This window comes from Dromiciops gliroides, chromosome 5 (assembly GCF_019393635.1).
Source record: "Dromiciops gliroides isolate mDroGli1 chromosome 5, mDroGli1.pri, whole genome shotgun sequence".
Lineage (NCBI taxonomy): Eukaryota > Metazoa > Chordata > Mammalia > Microbiotheria > Microbiotheriidae > Dromiciops > Dromiciops gliroides.
The window spans coordinates 267,524,475-267,540,393 of NC_057865.1; the positions used below are offsets into that span (position 1 = coordinate 267,524,475).

Below are 15,919 nucleotides of genomic sequence, written 5' to 3' on the forward strand. Positions count from 1 at the left end.
GAGGCCGGATCTGAACGCAGGTACTCCTGACTACAGGGCCGGTGCTTTATCCACTGTGCCACCTAGCTGCCCCGGAAGGCATTCTTAACAAATGTGATGCTATGAAAAAGAGAGAGAAACAGGGAGACACAAACAGAGATATACAGAGATGGAGGAAAAGACAGAGGAGAGACAAAAAAACATACCGAGAGATGGAGATAGAGTGGGAGGAGAAGGAGGAGGAAGAAGAGGAAGAGAAAAAGAGGAGGAAGAAAAGGAGGAGAAGGAAGAAGAAGAGAAGGAGGAAGAGGAGGAGGAGGAGGAGGAAGAGAGAGACAGAGAGAGAGAGAGAGAGACAAAGACACAGAGATATACAGAGAGAGATAGAGGACAAGAGAGAGGAGAGACAAAGAAACAAACCGAGAGATAGAAATAGAGCAGGAGGAGGAACAGAAGGGAGAAAGAGAGAGAAAGAGAGAGAAAGAGAGAGAGAGAATATGAGGTTGGAGGAGAAAAGAATTGGGTATTTTTATGATTTTTTCAGTGTGTCTTTCATTTTGACTTTGAGGTCATCTTTGGGGCCAGTTCAGTTGTGTGTGTGTGTGTGTGTGTGTGTGTGTGTGGTTTACTTACGTGGAGATCCTTTAGGTTCTTAAAATCCCCATCTTTTATTTCAGTAATTTTGTTGTTCTGTAAATCCAGCAGAGTTGTGTCTGGAGGGAGATCTTTTGGCACTGATTCCAGGCCTGTGAAGAGCAGGAATATAAGTGATCAGTAGGAAAAACTACCTAATTACAAATTGTGATTAAAAAAAAAATCTTTTCATGTTGCATCAGTTTGCTTTCCCAGCAGCCTCCCTTTGTTCATCAGGGATTTACTTGGAGAGTGGTTTAAAAATATGTGCTTTATCTGTTCCCACCAAATTCCAGCATTCTTTTTCTTCATTTAATGATAACCTGAGCTAGATCTTCCTCCCCAGAAGTCTGATCTCCTACAAGATGAGCAAATCTATGTTTCCCTAGAGAGTGCATACCAAGCCCTGCACTGAGCAACACTTTCCCCCCTTCATTGTTTATTTTCTTTTAAATGCTTTTTCTTTGATAACGCTGTCTGTATGAGTCAAATGTCAAGATTTCCATTTCTTTCCTGAACAGTCCCATAAGAAGATTTTAACACTATCAAAATCGTCAGTTTTTAAAAGTAAAGAAAATGTGTTTTCCCAAGGTGAACATGTCAAACTCAGTCTTATCCTGGATTAAATGATATTTTTTTTTTTTTGTCTCACAAACTTGACACTTTATACAACATTTCTGGAAGAGAAAGTTCTTCAATTTTGTTTCATGTGCCAAAGGAGCATTGAACAACCTCAACCTAAGTATCTCTTTGGGACGATTTCCTGAATAGTTATTATGGAGCAAAATGAAGTCATGGAAACAAAACGATCATGCTAAGTTGTTGGATCATGGTTATTGTTCTCATCTTTCTTTCTGGCTATTTGACTGGGGAGCAGGTGGGCCTGTGTTTAGATTTTAGCCATGGATTCGATTATCAAATGATCTACAAAAATCAGAAGGATTCACAATCAATCTACAGATAAGCCACATTTGGAATGACTCCATGGTGACATATAGAAATTATTTTAATAGCTAGGGAAGGGGCTATTAACTATTTAATTCCAACTTTCTTTTATTATTTTAACCTATATTGCCATAGTTTTAGTCTACCAGAAATCTGAAATGAGGACTTTATTCAATAATTAATTTCAATTATGTGTAAAATGAAAGACATCATGGTGGTATGAATAGAAGAGCCAGTCTTGTACTCAGGAAGACATAAATTTGTATTGTACTTTTGATAAATATTGCGTTATCATGAATAAATCACAGCTTCTTAGTCCTTCAAGAAACTTCCTAAGACAATCAATTACCAATGAACAGGTGATCTGCATTAGCATAGAATGAAAGCTCAATGAGGTCAGGGACTGTATCCCTAGTGGCTAGCCCATAGTGGGTACTTAATAAGTGCTTATTGACCAACTGATCAATCAGTGAAGTAGTTTTCATAGCATTCCCAGCACTAATAAAATCACAGCCCATTTTTTTGAGATACAAGGAACTGCCTTATCTCCTATATTTTATCTTAAGTGAATTTTGTTTTTGTTTGTTGTTGGCGGTGGTGAGGCAATTAGGGTTAAGTGACTTGCCCAGGGTCACACAGCTAGTAAGTGTTAAGTGTCTGAGGTTGGATTTGAACTCAGGTCCTCCTGACTCCAGGGCTGGTGCTCTATCCACTGTGCCACCTAGCTGCCCAATCTTAAGTGAATTTTATCATTCATTCATTCATCCATTCATTCTTCAATAAATGCATTTTGGAGAGAAAAGACATTTCATTATAATAATGGTATTCCTTTCTATTCTCTTCAAACAACATTTATTAAGTGCAAATCACTTTGCAAGTATCATTGTATTTCTTTAGTCTTAGAATACTTTAAAACATGGGGCAGCTAGGTGGCGCAGTGGATAAAGCACTGGCCTTGGATTCAGGAGTACCTGAGTTCAAATCCGGCCTCTGACACTTCACATTTACTAGCTGTGTGACCCTGGGCAAGTCACTTACCACTCATTGCCCTGCCAAAAAAAAAAAAAAAGAATAGTTTAAAACTTTTAATTTGAATGTAATACTTTTAATGTAATAATTTAATTTGAATGTTTAATAAAAAATGGTTACTCTGTGGTAACTGGTTGTACAGTAAAAGACTATGGAAATTACTTCTCTAAAATTGCATCACCACTATTGCTTTCTAAGAGAAGGGCTTAGGTTATTGTTGTTATTGTTGTTTTTCTTTAATCACCTACTTCATGGTTGTTTCTTAGCTTTGTTTAGATATCTTCACTAATCTGATCATTTTACTTAAGGTCCTTCTTGGTCCCAAATCAATAGATAATATTTTTATTCTGAAATGTATGTATGCATGCATGCATATTATATGTGTTTATACATATACATGCATGTACATGCACTTACATGCATGCACTTATGCATACATGCATACGCATGTACGCACGTACATCCACACATACATACATGGTGGTGAGAGCTAACAACATGATAATTTTCCCATAGGATGAGTTATAGAAATGATCTATGGAGAATAATGAGTGAAACATTTTCAACAACTGGTAAAAACCCACCAAAATAGCCTTGCAAGAATGTATTCAATTGAGGTTTGTAATAGCAATGGTTGCCATTTTAGGAAATAATAATTTACTAATTGCATGTCATCCGGGAAGCAGGAACTTCTGCCAAATTTCTGTTAGATACTTGAACAGAAAATACAAAGAAATAGCAATATGCCTCTCCTTGAGAGGGAGAATTTAGGCAAATGTTTCCACATCTTTGCGTCTCATAGTGCCTTTCTAATATCTTCATTTTTAATGGAGTTTCTTCCCATATGTTTGACTTAACTTCAATGTCTGACATGACACTGGTATCCAGCCAAACAGAAAAAAATAAAACTCCAGGTGGGACATGAATTGGGAAGGATGTCAAAGCAGAGTACATCTGGCTGAGTGACAAGGATGATTATAGTAATATCCCCTAACTTCAATTCGGCAGGAAACTGCTTGGGGTGAAATTCATGCTTTTTCACATCTCAGAGCTTGGGAAGAATCCCATCTTCAGTGTGAAACCATGAGAAAGTGTGGATTTGAAACTCGAGCAAGGGAGGGTATGCCCTGAGAGTGAAGCCATTAACCCTCGCTCACCTCCTTTTTAACGCTCATGGCTCATGGCAAACCTATGATACTGATTGATACTTTTTCAAGATGAATGCTGACAGGGACCTTGTAGTTGTTAGCAGCACAGGAAGTGGTTAATCTCAGCAGTGTTGTTGGCAAGCAGCCCTTGTGATATATCATATATCATATGATCCTAGGGCTAGTAAAGGCGTTGAGAGATTCTATCACGTATCCATCCACCTTTGGTATGGTAGAAGGACTCCCTCTCTGCTATAGACTCATGAAAGGGACCTAAGAAACCATCTAGTACAACGTCCTCATTCAATAGTCCCAGAAAATGGGACCCACATTGCTGAAGTAGAATTTTTTTTAGTTATACAATTGATTTGTTTACATAAATATGAACTTGTAACTGCCTTGTTCAAACATCTTCAGTGGTTCCCTATCGTTTACAGAATAAAATATAAATTTCTTAGCCTTGTATTTAAGGCCCTCCCCGGGCTGGTTCCAAAATACCTTCATAGGCTTATTTCCCATTTTTGCCTCTATTACAAGCAATCAGCAAGCATTGATTAAGCACCTATAGTGTTCCAAGAACAACTTGGCTAATATGGAAATGTTGTGCATGACTGCTCATGTATAATTTATGTTGAATTGCTTGATTTCTTGGTGGGGTGGGGAGGGGGTGAGGGAAGAAGAGAATTTGGAACACAAAGTTTAAAAAAAAAATGATGTCAAAATTTGTATTTTGCATGTAACTTGGGAAAATAAAATCCTAAATATAAAAAAGAAAATTATTTTGAAGCTGTGATGGGGAAAAGCTAAAGAAGGAAATGACTGAAACTGGGGAGACCAATTAGGAAACTATTAGAACAATGCTTGGAACAGAGTAGGCATTTAATAATTATTAGATTGGGTTAAAAGAAAAAACTAGAGTTACAGATACGTAAGTGGGGAGAAGGGGATGAAACCAAGAAGGGTTTTTGTTAGGTAGAATCGAGAAGACCTGACAACTGATTGAACATGGGAGTGAAGGAGAAGGAAAAAAAATCAAAAGTAACACTTTATAACTGGGTAAATGAAAGATTGTTGATGTCATTCAGAGGAATATGAAAGTTTAGAGGAGGGGAAAGAAGGGGAGATTAATTTTGGATAGGCTGAGTTTGAGATGCCTATAGGATAGAAAGGCCGAGACAGGGAGAGGGAAAGAAAAGGAAGGATGAAGAGGAAAGGATCTAGAGGGAGGGAGACATAAAGAAGAAAGAGAAGGAAGAGAATAAACACACTGCAATGGCAGGATAACTTCAAAGAAAAAATGAAAAGTACACAAAAGCAAAGTGTGTTTTTCTTGGCTTGCTGTTCATTAGTTTCCTTGGTCCCAAACAAATACTAGGGTTGCCATGTAAATCTTTTCTCCTTCTGTAAATTTATAAGGATACTGTGTGGGTTATTAAGTTTATGGATTTCTCAATGGGTGGACTCTCTTGGAGGATTCACAAGGGGTTACAGACAGGCCTCCAACAGGCTGGGAAGGCACAGGGACAAGAAGAGGAATGTGATCGATCATTAATGAGATCACAGATTCTTTGAAGCTGCAAATTATAAAGTCCATATTAAAATGAAGAAGACAAAAGTAGAAGCAGAACAAAAGCATGTCTTTAACTCCTTCTGTTCTTTTCACTATCCGCATATGGTTTCCCCCTTATATTATGTTTTAGTTTAGTTTAGTTTAGTTTTTTTGGTGACACAGTTGGGGTTAAGTGACTTGCCCAGGGTCACACAGCTAGTGTCAAGTTTCTGAGGCAGGATTTGAACTCAGGTCCTCCTGAATCCAGGGCCGGTGCTTTATCCACCGAGCCACCTAGCTTCCCCTTCCCCTTATATTATGGAGGACGTTCAGTGTGGAGAAGTGCAACGCTCTCAATATTGAGAATGAGAGGTTCATATAGAGGCTCTGCTACTTTCTACTTGTGTGGCCTTGGGCAAGTCACTCTATCTTGGCCTCCACTGTTCCTAATATAAAGGGGGTGGGGGTAGGTGGCGGGGGTGGTACTAGATGACCTCTAAGCTCCCTTCCAGTTCCAAACCTCTGATTTTTTAGATAAGCATTATGTTTATTTTTCTGAAAATGTGAACATCATTATCCCCATTGTTATTCTTTGAATTGTTCCCCTCGTTTGAATTGCCTTCTCTTTCCCTGTTTTCATTGGCTGAAACCCTAACTATCTGTCAAGTTCATCTAAAATCCCACTATCTCTAGAAAGTCTCCCAGGAGCACCACTATCTTTCCTCTGACCTTCTCCCAAATTTACTGACTTAAGAATGAACTGGTTATACATAGTAGAGAGGCAGTGTGGCATTATAGATAGAAAACTGGCCTTAGAGCCTAGAATATGTCATTTCAACTCCCACTTTTTTTTTCTTTCTTCCCTGAGATTTTGAGAATCTATGATTTTAAGGGAATGCAATTCTGAACATATGTCATTTAAATATGTCTTTCATGTTTACTATATATGTACATACACACACACACACACACACACATATATATATATATATATATATATATATATATTATGAATGTTGGGTCTGTTCAAAATATTCAGTAGGAGAACTTGAATTGAAAAGAATCTAAAAGGACCAAGCAAATTGTTTGCATCAGTTGACAACACGTGATATTTCTAGTTTTTAAAGTTCACATGGAATTTTTTAAAAAGAAGTTTGGCCAGAGTAAGCTGAATCCTACTTCTTACAAAGAATTAATGAGTTCTTTTAAGTGAAGGGGATATCAAGCAAAAAAGTTTAGATCATGTTTTATTCTAAATCTTAGTACCTACAGTAAGGAGAGTTTTACCTATCAGGTATTCTAAGGGCTATAGTTATTTAGTGACAACTACTCTGAATTGTAGGAATAGTCTCCGGAGCAAACAACCAGCCTATACAGGAAATGTCCAGTCAATTCACCTCTATTTTAGTAGTAGCAAACATCAAACCAGCTATCACCCTTCAAGGATGCATTTCTCCCCACATCACAGTTAAATTAGGGGGAAAAGAGTCAGTCTAAATAGATATTAAGATAGAGATAGATGCATATTTATAATTTTTATCTAGAAAAAAATAGCATCCCTTTGCTCTATTGGTATCTTTTATTACTCTCATCCCTTCTTCATTTAGTAATGGATGGCATTTTACTTTATTCTTCTCTTCTGCCTAAGAGAGAAATGGTCTGGGAAGATTTATCATTTAGTCAGTGATTAATGATTCAATTATCAAGGAAGTTTGATTCACATGGAATTTTAAATTACGTACATCCACTTTCTAAATAGTTAATTTTCTGTGTAATCCATTGATTCCCAATTAAAAAGTTATTAGATAAATACAAACTTAAAAATCTGTTGCTAACTATAAATCCTTAAGACATTTATATTGAAGGCAATGAATTTTATAATTATCCTTAAAATGTGACTGTGAAGTAGTTTTGTCCAGTAAATTAGATAGCAACTAAAAGCCTGGAACAATTTTCTTCATAGAATTTGTAGTATAATTTCAGAAACAACACAGGAATATAATCTTATGACCTCAAAATTATTTTAGGTAGATTGTTTTGGTGACTAGGGTAAACCAATTTAAAATAAATGTATAGGTAAATGCAATTGCTTATTACCTTTTAAAATGACTTTAACATGGGCATATGATGTCTAATAAACTTATGAACACACAGTCCTTTCTTAATTTATCAGTTGTAATATTTCATTCATTTTAACTTAACTAATGTCATCAGGTAAGCTTACAATTCTAAATTACTCATTATATCAAAAAAGGCTACTTAGTAGCAACCACTCATAAAGTATAAGGCTGAATGATAGACAAACTATTTCCAAAATATTCTACAATTATTTATTTTAAATATATGTAAATGTGCCTGCACCTGTAAGTGTGTTGTATATGTGCATATCTGTATGTTTAATATATCTGTATGCATACATATATGTATTAGATGTATATGTGCGTACGCATCTATTTCTAAAGGATCCTTTTTAATGCATCTAAAGACTTTTTTTTAAGAGTTATTCTTTTTCTTTTTTAAAAAAATCTGTCAACAAAAAACTACTTTCTGAAATTAAGGATAATAAATGCCTACTTTTCCTCACGGCTATCCCAATGATATATAACTTTGTTCTTTTAACAACTAAGAAATCTGGTGAACATCAGGGAGGAGAAAGACCAGGTCATCCCAAAATTTCGTGCATTTTTCAGTGGCATGTCTCCAAACTCCAAGATTTACACAAGAACTTGGTTCCCAGTCTTCTTTTCTTCAATTGCATCTGGGATTTCAACTAAGAATATGATGTTGACTTTGTATTGATATTTATGTATCTATATATTTATCAATATATCTCTATATATCATAACATTTATTGATATGTATGCAAATATTATATATAATATTATCTATTGTGTATATAATTATATTATATAATTGGATAATATATTCTATAATATTCTATAATTATATTAATTATAATTATATAATGTTGCCTATTATGTGTTCCCAATTATTATTATTACATTATATTATTGTATTGCCCTACTATTATTATTATTATGCTAAGAATTGTCTTTATGGTAAAGGGCAGGGATATCCAAAGTCCATTTAGCACCTTGGATTGACTTATGGGGTTACATATTTGGGGGAAATGAGAAGTCCTTGAACCCTAATTCTTTTGTGTTTCTCAAAATGATACATCCTATGTATCACGTCAATCCAAAGCCTTGTCTATTTTCTGTCTGTTTATTCTTATACTGTCTCTTTATGACTGAGTAATTATGGAGATTAGTTGTTTTTTTCTTCCAAAATTCAAAAGGGAGAAAATTAGGTTAAAATTACTTGAACAATTCATCTCTTCTTAAGAAGAAACTGGCTGTCTTTTTCTAATATATCCGCAGTGTTGGGCAAAATATATATTACACAATAGGAATTTAATAAATGCTTGTTGATACATCATTGACCTAATAATGCAACTCGACATACTCCAGATCCCCTGTTAGGTACACTTTTTGTTGTTGTTGACCTATAAATCTTCCAAAGTTGCTGTAAGAATCTTTCAACCTGGAAAAGGGTAGTAAAGGTAGATTTTTAAAACCTCTTTCACTATTTAAAGTTATGCAAAAAGGGCTTGTGGAAAACCATCTCTACAAATGGTCATTGAACAGGTAAGGCTAAACTTACAAATGGGATTTTGTCTCATCAAATCATTCAGTCAATCAAATATATTTTATTAAGGACTTATTGTATTCCAGGAACTGTGATGAATGTTGGGGATACAAAAAAAAGACAAAAATCCCTGTACTCAAGAAGTTTACATTCTAATAGTCTGGGTCCCTATAAAATCAGTACTTCCTCTGCTGGTGCAAATTGCAACCCCCTTTATCCTTTCTTATTATTTGCAATTACTGTCCATGACTTTATAAGAATCCTTCATATAGGGGATAAGGTTCCAATATGGCCCTCAAGCTATCCACTACACTGTCTCATTCTAACAAACATTTATAAGCACCTTATATATGCCCAACACTGTGTTAGGCACAAAAGTGAAACAGTAGTGATTCTCAAAGTTGATGGCTTAGGAAGGAGAAACAGCCTGATAAAAATTTATAGGTCAATAATGCATGTAATGAATATTTATACCTAAAGGCCTAACATGATGTGGGGGCACTGAGAACTGAGGAAATCATGAAAGATAAATAAGAGGTAATGCTTGAGTTGAGTCTTGAAGGGATCTTTCTCAGTCTCAGTTTGCTCATCTGCAAAATGGAAATAATACCTCCCTTAAAGGGTTGTTGAGGATCAACTGAGATATGTGTAAAGCAACACGCAAACATTAAAGCACTATAGATATATTAAATATTCCTATTAATCTATTTATGAAACACAAATAACCCAGTGGTGTCTAGCTTGAGCTGTCTTTTCTATAGTCACAGAAAAAGTAGTATCCCTAATGCTTATTAAGTAATAAGCCCATTACCTCTTCCCTTGATATCATTCTTTCTAAACTCTTCCAAATTCCCTAAGACTCTAAATATAAAGACACCATGATCCCTTTTTCTTCATCACTGGCTTGTTCTTATCTGCCCTTAGACATACTTAGATCTCCCCAGTCCCAACCTATCCAGGGGTGTGCTGGTAAATGTTTAACAACCAGCTCTGTGAATATATAAATATATGTGTGCATGACATAGTTTTAAATTTAATCTGCATTTTATCTATCACTTTTTTAAAGTCTATGCTACCACAAAATAATAAATCAAGCCCTGTTTCATAGCATTTATAGATTTCCAAGGTGTAAACACTCACACTGAAAATTTAACAATCAGCTCTCAAGAGTGGCTAGGAGCGAGCTCTAGCACATCCCTTCCCCAATCCAGTGAAAGCTTTCCTTTGACTCTCCTGCTCCATCTAGTTGCTGTCCCATATCTCTTCTCCATGTCATTGCTAAATTTCTTGGAAAAGGTTATTTTTGATGGATCTTCTTTCTCACCTACCACTCTATTGTAAAGACTCACTCACACCAATGACCTCCAGATTGCCAACTTCATTAACTACTTCTCAGCCCTCATCCCCCTTCACTTCTGCATTTTTACACTATTGGCCACTCCCTTCTACTGGATACCATCTTTTCCTTTGGCTTCAGAGACAAAACACTCTCCTGGTGTTCCTCCTATGTCCCTAAACATTTCTCCATGTCTTGTCCCTGGATCCCTTCACTTTCCTCTCTCTCCCTTACTAATCTTATTGGTTCCCATAGCTTCAACTCTCATCTAGTCCAATGACTCTCCAAACACCATTGCTAACCAATAGCATTCCTCTGAGCTCCAGAAATGCATTTGTATCTGTCTCCAATACCCCTTGATTACCTATGTCACCAATACCTCAACTTCAGTGTGCTCAGATCTGATCTTCTTTACCTTTCCCCTTAAGACCATTTTTTCCTTTTTCCTTCAGCATTCATATCCAATCTGTTATCAGTTTCTATCAATCTTAGCTCTGCAAAATCTTTATAATCTTTCCCTTTTCTTCTATTCCCACTGCCATCATCCTAATACAGACTTTCATTCCCACTTCCCTGGAGTATTATAATAGCTTATTAACAGGTCATAGGAATGTAGATTGAGAGTGGGAAGTTTCTTTAAAAATTATCTAGTCAGGGCAGCTAGGTGGAGTAGTGGATAAAGCACCAGCCCTTGATTGATTCAGGAGGGCCAGAGTTCAAACCCAGTTTAAGACACTTGACACTTACTAGCTGTGTGACCCTGGGAAAGTCACTTAACCCTCATTGCCCTGCAAAAAAAAAGTTATCTAGTCCAACCCCCTGGTTTTATAGCAGGATATGAGAGATTCCAATCCATGTGCCTCCTAAACTCTCTTTCTTTTAGCCTTTACTTCAAACCAGGCCTCCATGTCATTTCCTAGACATTTCCAAACCATTCCATCTGTACTTTGGCCATTCCCCTTAACCCTCTCCCACTAGAACCCAAATTTTGCCCCTGGGACCCTTCACCTTGACAAGTGAGATCTATGTCACTTCCTGACCATATCCTCAGCACCTAGTGCCTGACATTTGTTAGTTTCTTAATAAATATTTATTGACTGACTGAGGTAGGCTGCTCCCATTAAAGTATAAGTTCATCAAGGGACAGAAGCTTTCCTTCTTGCTATTATTTATATTTCCAGCAATAGCACAATGCTAGGAACATGATAAAGGCTTAGTAAATGCTTTTTTAATTTATTCATTCATTCATCTATCCATCCATACATCCAAATATTCATCCATCTACCCATCCATCCATCCATCCATCCATTCTTTACCAGAATAATGAATTTTCCTTTTGAAACTATATGATCTAGGGGCAGCTAGGTGGTGCAGGGAATAGAGTACCAGCCCTGGAGTCAGAAGGAACTGAGTTCAAATCCGGCCTCAGACACTTAACACTTACTAGCTGTGTGACCCTGGGCAAGTCACTTAATCCCAATTGCCTCACAAAAAAAAAGAAAGAAAAAAGAAAAAAAAAGAAACTATATGATCACTGTATTACCCTTCTCCAAATTTTCATTTATTCTCAATATGTCCAACTCTTTTACTTGGCATTATCAAAATTGAGAGCCTCCTTTTCTTTCTAGGATAGATTTCATAGTATTCCCTTTTATTCCTTTTACAGGGTAGAAGGATAGTTACTGGATCTGTGATTTCACTAGTACAGTAAAATGCCCACTTAAGAAAAGCCCCTCTGCCAATTCACGGCTCTAAAATTTAGAATCTTAGGTAGTTGCTTAACAGAACTGCCACTGTGTGTCAGAGAAGGGGCTTGAACCACAATCTTCCTAGTTTCAAGGCTACCTCTCTATCCACTGCCCCAGCGTTGACCTGGCATGTTTAAAATCCCAGAGCTATGTGGAAGAATCACAACTTGATCTCATTTATCACTCAGGACCTCTAAGATTCCATCTGGAAAACTTAAATTTAATTCGGCCCATATTTATTAAGCATTTACTCTGGGCTAAGTACTGAGGCCATTAGAAAGGTTAGCCAGGACGCATTCCTAGCCTCCCAGAGCTGAGTCATGAAAACACTTTAAAACAACCTTAATAAAAAAAAGGAAACATGTCGTATCCTGCTAACCCACCACTCAGATGGGTCACAGTGGGGGAAAATGGCATTTCTGATGTCCCTTGGAAATACCTTTCATTTATTTACCCTTGTTGACAGTGTTCTTTGATTTTCTCTAAAGCTCATCTTGCAATGCCATTTTTCCAAAGTGAATGGCCTAAGATCAGGCCTAGAAACCCCTGACACAAACTGGCCTTTCTAAGTATGATCCCAGTCTTCTTAGATATGCTTTTTTTTGGAGGGAGAAAGGAAGGCAGGGTAGAGTACAGAGCTAGGATTTTATCAGAGTAGAAACTCTCTCCATCCATGGAATTTCTGTAATTTAGTTTTTGGAAATTGTTTGGGTCATTGTGATCAAATAACCCATACAGTCAAAAATCCTTACCACAAATTTATATATATATATAGTCATAAGATTTATTGATATATGGAATCCCCCAGGGAGGAAAATTCCCTTTAGTCATATAGGTTGGCACTTGCTCTGTAACTTATAGGTTTTTTCCCCTCAGAGAGTAACTTTTCCACCTTTATTCATGGGCACCTCTAAGATGCACTTATTAATATTTAGACAGACCTTTGAGAGATTATTGGGGGCAGGGCAGTTAGGTGGTGCAGTGGACAGAGCGCCAGCCCTGGATTCAGGAGGAACTGAGTTCAAATCCAATCTCAGACACTTGACACTTACTAGCTGTGTGACCCTGGGCAAGTCACTTAACCCCAATTGCCTCACCAAAAAAAAGAGAGAGAGAAAGATAATTGGGCGCACTGAGAAATTAAGTGACTTGCCTAGTATCACATGGCAGAATATATTAGAAGTGAAGATTGAAGCCAGGTCATTCAAACCCTGAGATCAGACCCTTTACTCACTATTCCATACTGCTTATCTATATAGGACCAACATTACAGTAGCATCTTTTCCCCTATTATGGGAAATGTCTTAATGTCCTTATGTAATATGTTCTTAAGTTTAAGATAAAACCTTTTTATTTATAAATTATAGCCAAAATTATATCTTAAAACTGAATAGTTTTAACATACATGACACTTCCCATGCGAAAGACTTGGTTCAGGCCTTCAACAACAATCAGTTTTACTCCAGGCTGGAGGTTACAGAGAAGGTACCACCCTGAATTAGTAGAGGGAATTTCCTCATTTGGGAGTTCTCTAAATCAATGAAAGCACAGGTCTAGTCACTATTCCTAGAACTACTAGTAGTAAGATGCCCACGTTATAATCATGTTGACAGAGTAGCTCCTTTTGAAATTCCTACAATGAAGCTGGGCAATATGTCCAAGAAAAGCCTGACTTTTTAATGAATTACATATTAGTCATCTGATGATGGTCCATAGTCACCTCAGAGATAGATAGTTAGATAGCTAACTAGACCGATATAGAGATGGGTAGATATATAGATAGATGATAGAGAGAGAGAGAGATTTTTATACTTACATTTATATTTAACTATTTTTCTCCTTTGGACCATATATTCTAATCATGAAAATTAGAAGCTCATGGCTCCAATAACTTAATTGCAAAGAACTGATTTCAATCAACCATGAGTTTTCTCCAAGGCACTGTAATATAATGTAAAGAGTGCTGAATTTGGAAACATGGAATTTGTATTAGAATCCCAGATCTGCCCCCTTATTAATTGTGGGATTTGGGGCAAATAATTTAACTTGTGGAGGTTTTAGTTTTCTCATTAGTAAAATGAAGACAAGATGGTCACTGAGGTTCCTCCTGACTCAGCCTAGGATGATAAGCTCACTACTCTGTTATACTGTCTTGTCTTTCTGTTTTACTTTTCCCTTTTCATAATTCTCTCCTTTACAAATCTCTCTTTTCCATTTGTACCCGGGTCATGTTTGGTGACTTTATTCCAACTGTTGGTTTTTTTTTTCATTATGTCAATTTTGATCTATAAAACATGGCTCACTATTGTATTTTTCTTCCTTTTCTCTAGTTGTCTTAATGGCATTTTTGGCTAGAGGAAGAAGAAATTATTTGGCTACAATAATTCAAGCCAAGGACAAGGTGTCATTCCTCCAATGGGTCAACTGATTTCAAAATGTTGTCAATCCCCGACTGAATTTCTAACTGGGGCAGCATTTGGAATATTGTGGGTGGATTATCAATCATCTTTATTACTAAAAACAAATAATTCAAAGACAGTAATAGTGAGTTAATCGTACCATCATCATAGGGATAGGGGTAGGGATTTGATTTGTTTCATTGGTATAGGGAACTCCTGGGTTAGGAAAGTTTCACACACACACACTAATGCAAAGTCAGCGTTTTTTCTTCAACTTATGGTCAAATATTAGAACACTGAGAAGTGAAGTGACTTTTCTGGAGTCACACAGAAAGTATGTATCACAACAAGACTTGAATCTTGGTCTTCCAGGCTCCAGAGGCTAGCATTCTTGCAATTGTATTGCATTGTTTCTCCATCATCTTTTTACAGGAAGACTATTATCTTATTCCCTTTGTTCAAAGACTTGGTGTGTGTGGGATTATTATTGGGTTGTGTGTGTGTGTGTGTGTGTGTGTGTGTGTGTTTGTGTGTGGCAATGAGGGTTAAGTGACTTGCCCAGGGTCACACAGCTAGTAAGTGTCAAGTGTCTGAGGTCTGATTTGAACTCAGGTCCTCCTGAATCCAGGGCCAGTGCTTTATCCACCTAGCGGCCCCGGGGATTATTGTCTTAAAGGGAATTGCATTAACCACCAACATGGGATAATAGATTTAAAGCTGGAAGGAATTGTAAAGATTGTAAATCTACCTCTCTCTGATTTTACAGAGGAGAAAACTGAGCCACAGAGGGTTAAGTGACTTGCCAAGGATTGTAACTAAACTAGTAAGTCTCTGAGTCAGGATTTGAACCCAACTCCTGCTTCTGATTTTAATGCCCTATCCACCACACCATGAATATACTTGCCTTTAGCTTACATATAAGGTTGAACATTACAGAGATTGACAGAGATAGATACAAAAAGAAAGACAGACAAGAGAAACAGAGATAGTGGCAGACTGAGTCAGCGACAGAGACGCAGAGAATGTCATCTCAATTTCTACTCCATCCTTTTCACATAAGTCTATAAAGTAGAAATAAGAAAACCGAATAATAAGGCAAATGGACTGGGGTTCAAGCCCTGGCTCTAACACATCAATTAACAAGTATTTATTAAATTCCTCTGTGCCAAGCCCTGTGCTAGTAGTGATCATGGGGCAAATATCTACAACCATACATTGCAGGTGATTGTGCCATCTTTATTATTGAGGGGAGTGTCCCCTCCATCAGGTAGATCCCCCAACATCACACTGTCTCCCCCTCCTTATTACTAAAGCAAAAGAAATTTGAGAACACTTTTTCTCTTAATCAGACTTCTAGGGAACAGATGAAATGTGGGAAAATAACTCATCTTTATAAACACTGGCATGGCTTTCCCAAATCCTTGGACTATATGCCATTCTACAACAACATTTTTATTATGTGTTCCTGTGAGTGACTTGGTATTTTTAATGATGTGGAATTGGAA

The 15,919-nt window shown here is 36.8% G+C and overlaps 1 protein-coding gene across 2 annotated transcripts in view; it reads right to left on the reverse strand.

Moving 5' to 3' along the window:
• The window catches only part of DCN (decorin), a 54,286-nt gene that overhangs the window by 24,844 nt on the left and 13,523 nt on the right, over positions 1-15,919 (reverse strand). For both annotated transcript variants that reach the window (XM_043967109.1, XM_043967108.1), the window contains exon 3: positions 613-725. In XM_043967109.1, coding sequence (XP_043823044.1) covers positions 613-725 — 113 coding nt within the window. The remainder of the gene's footprint in view (positions 1-612; positions 726-15,919) is intronic.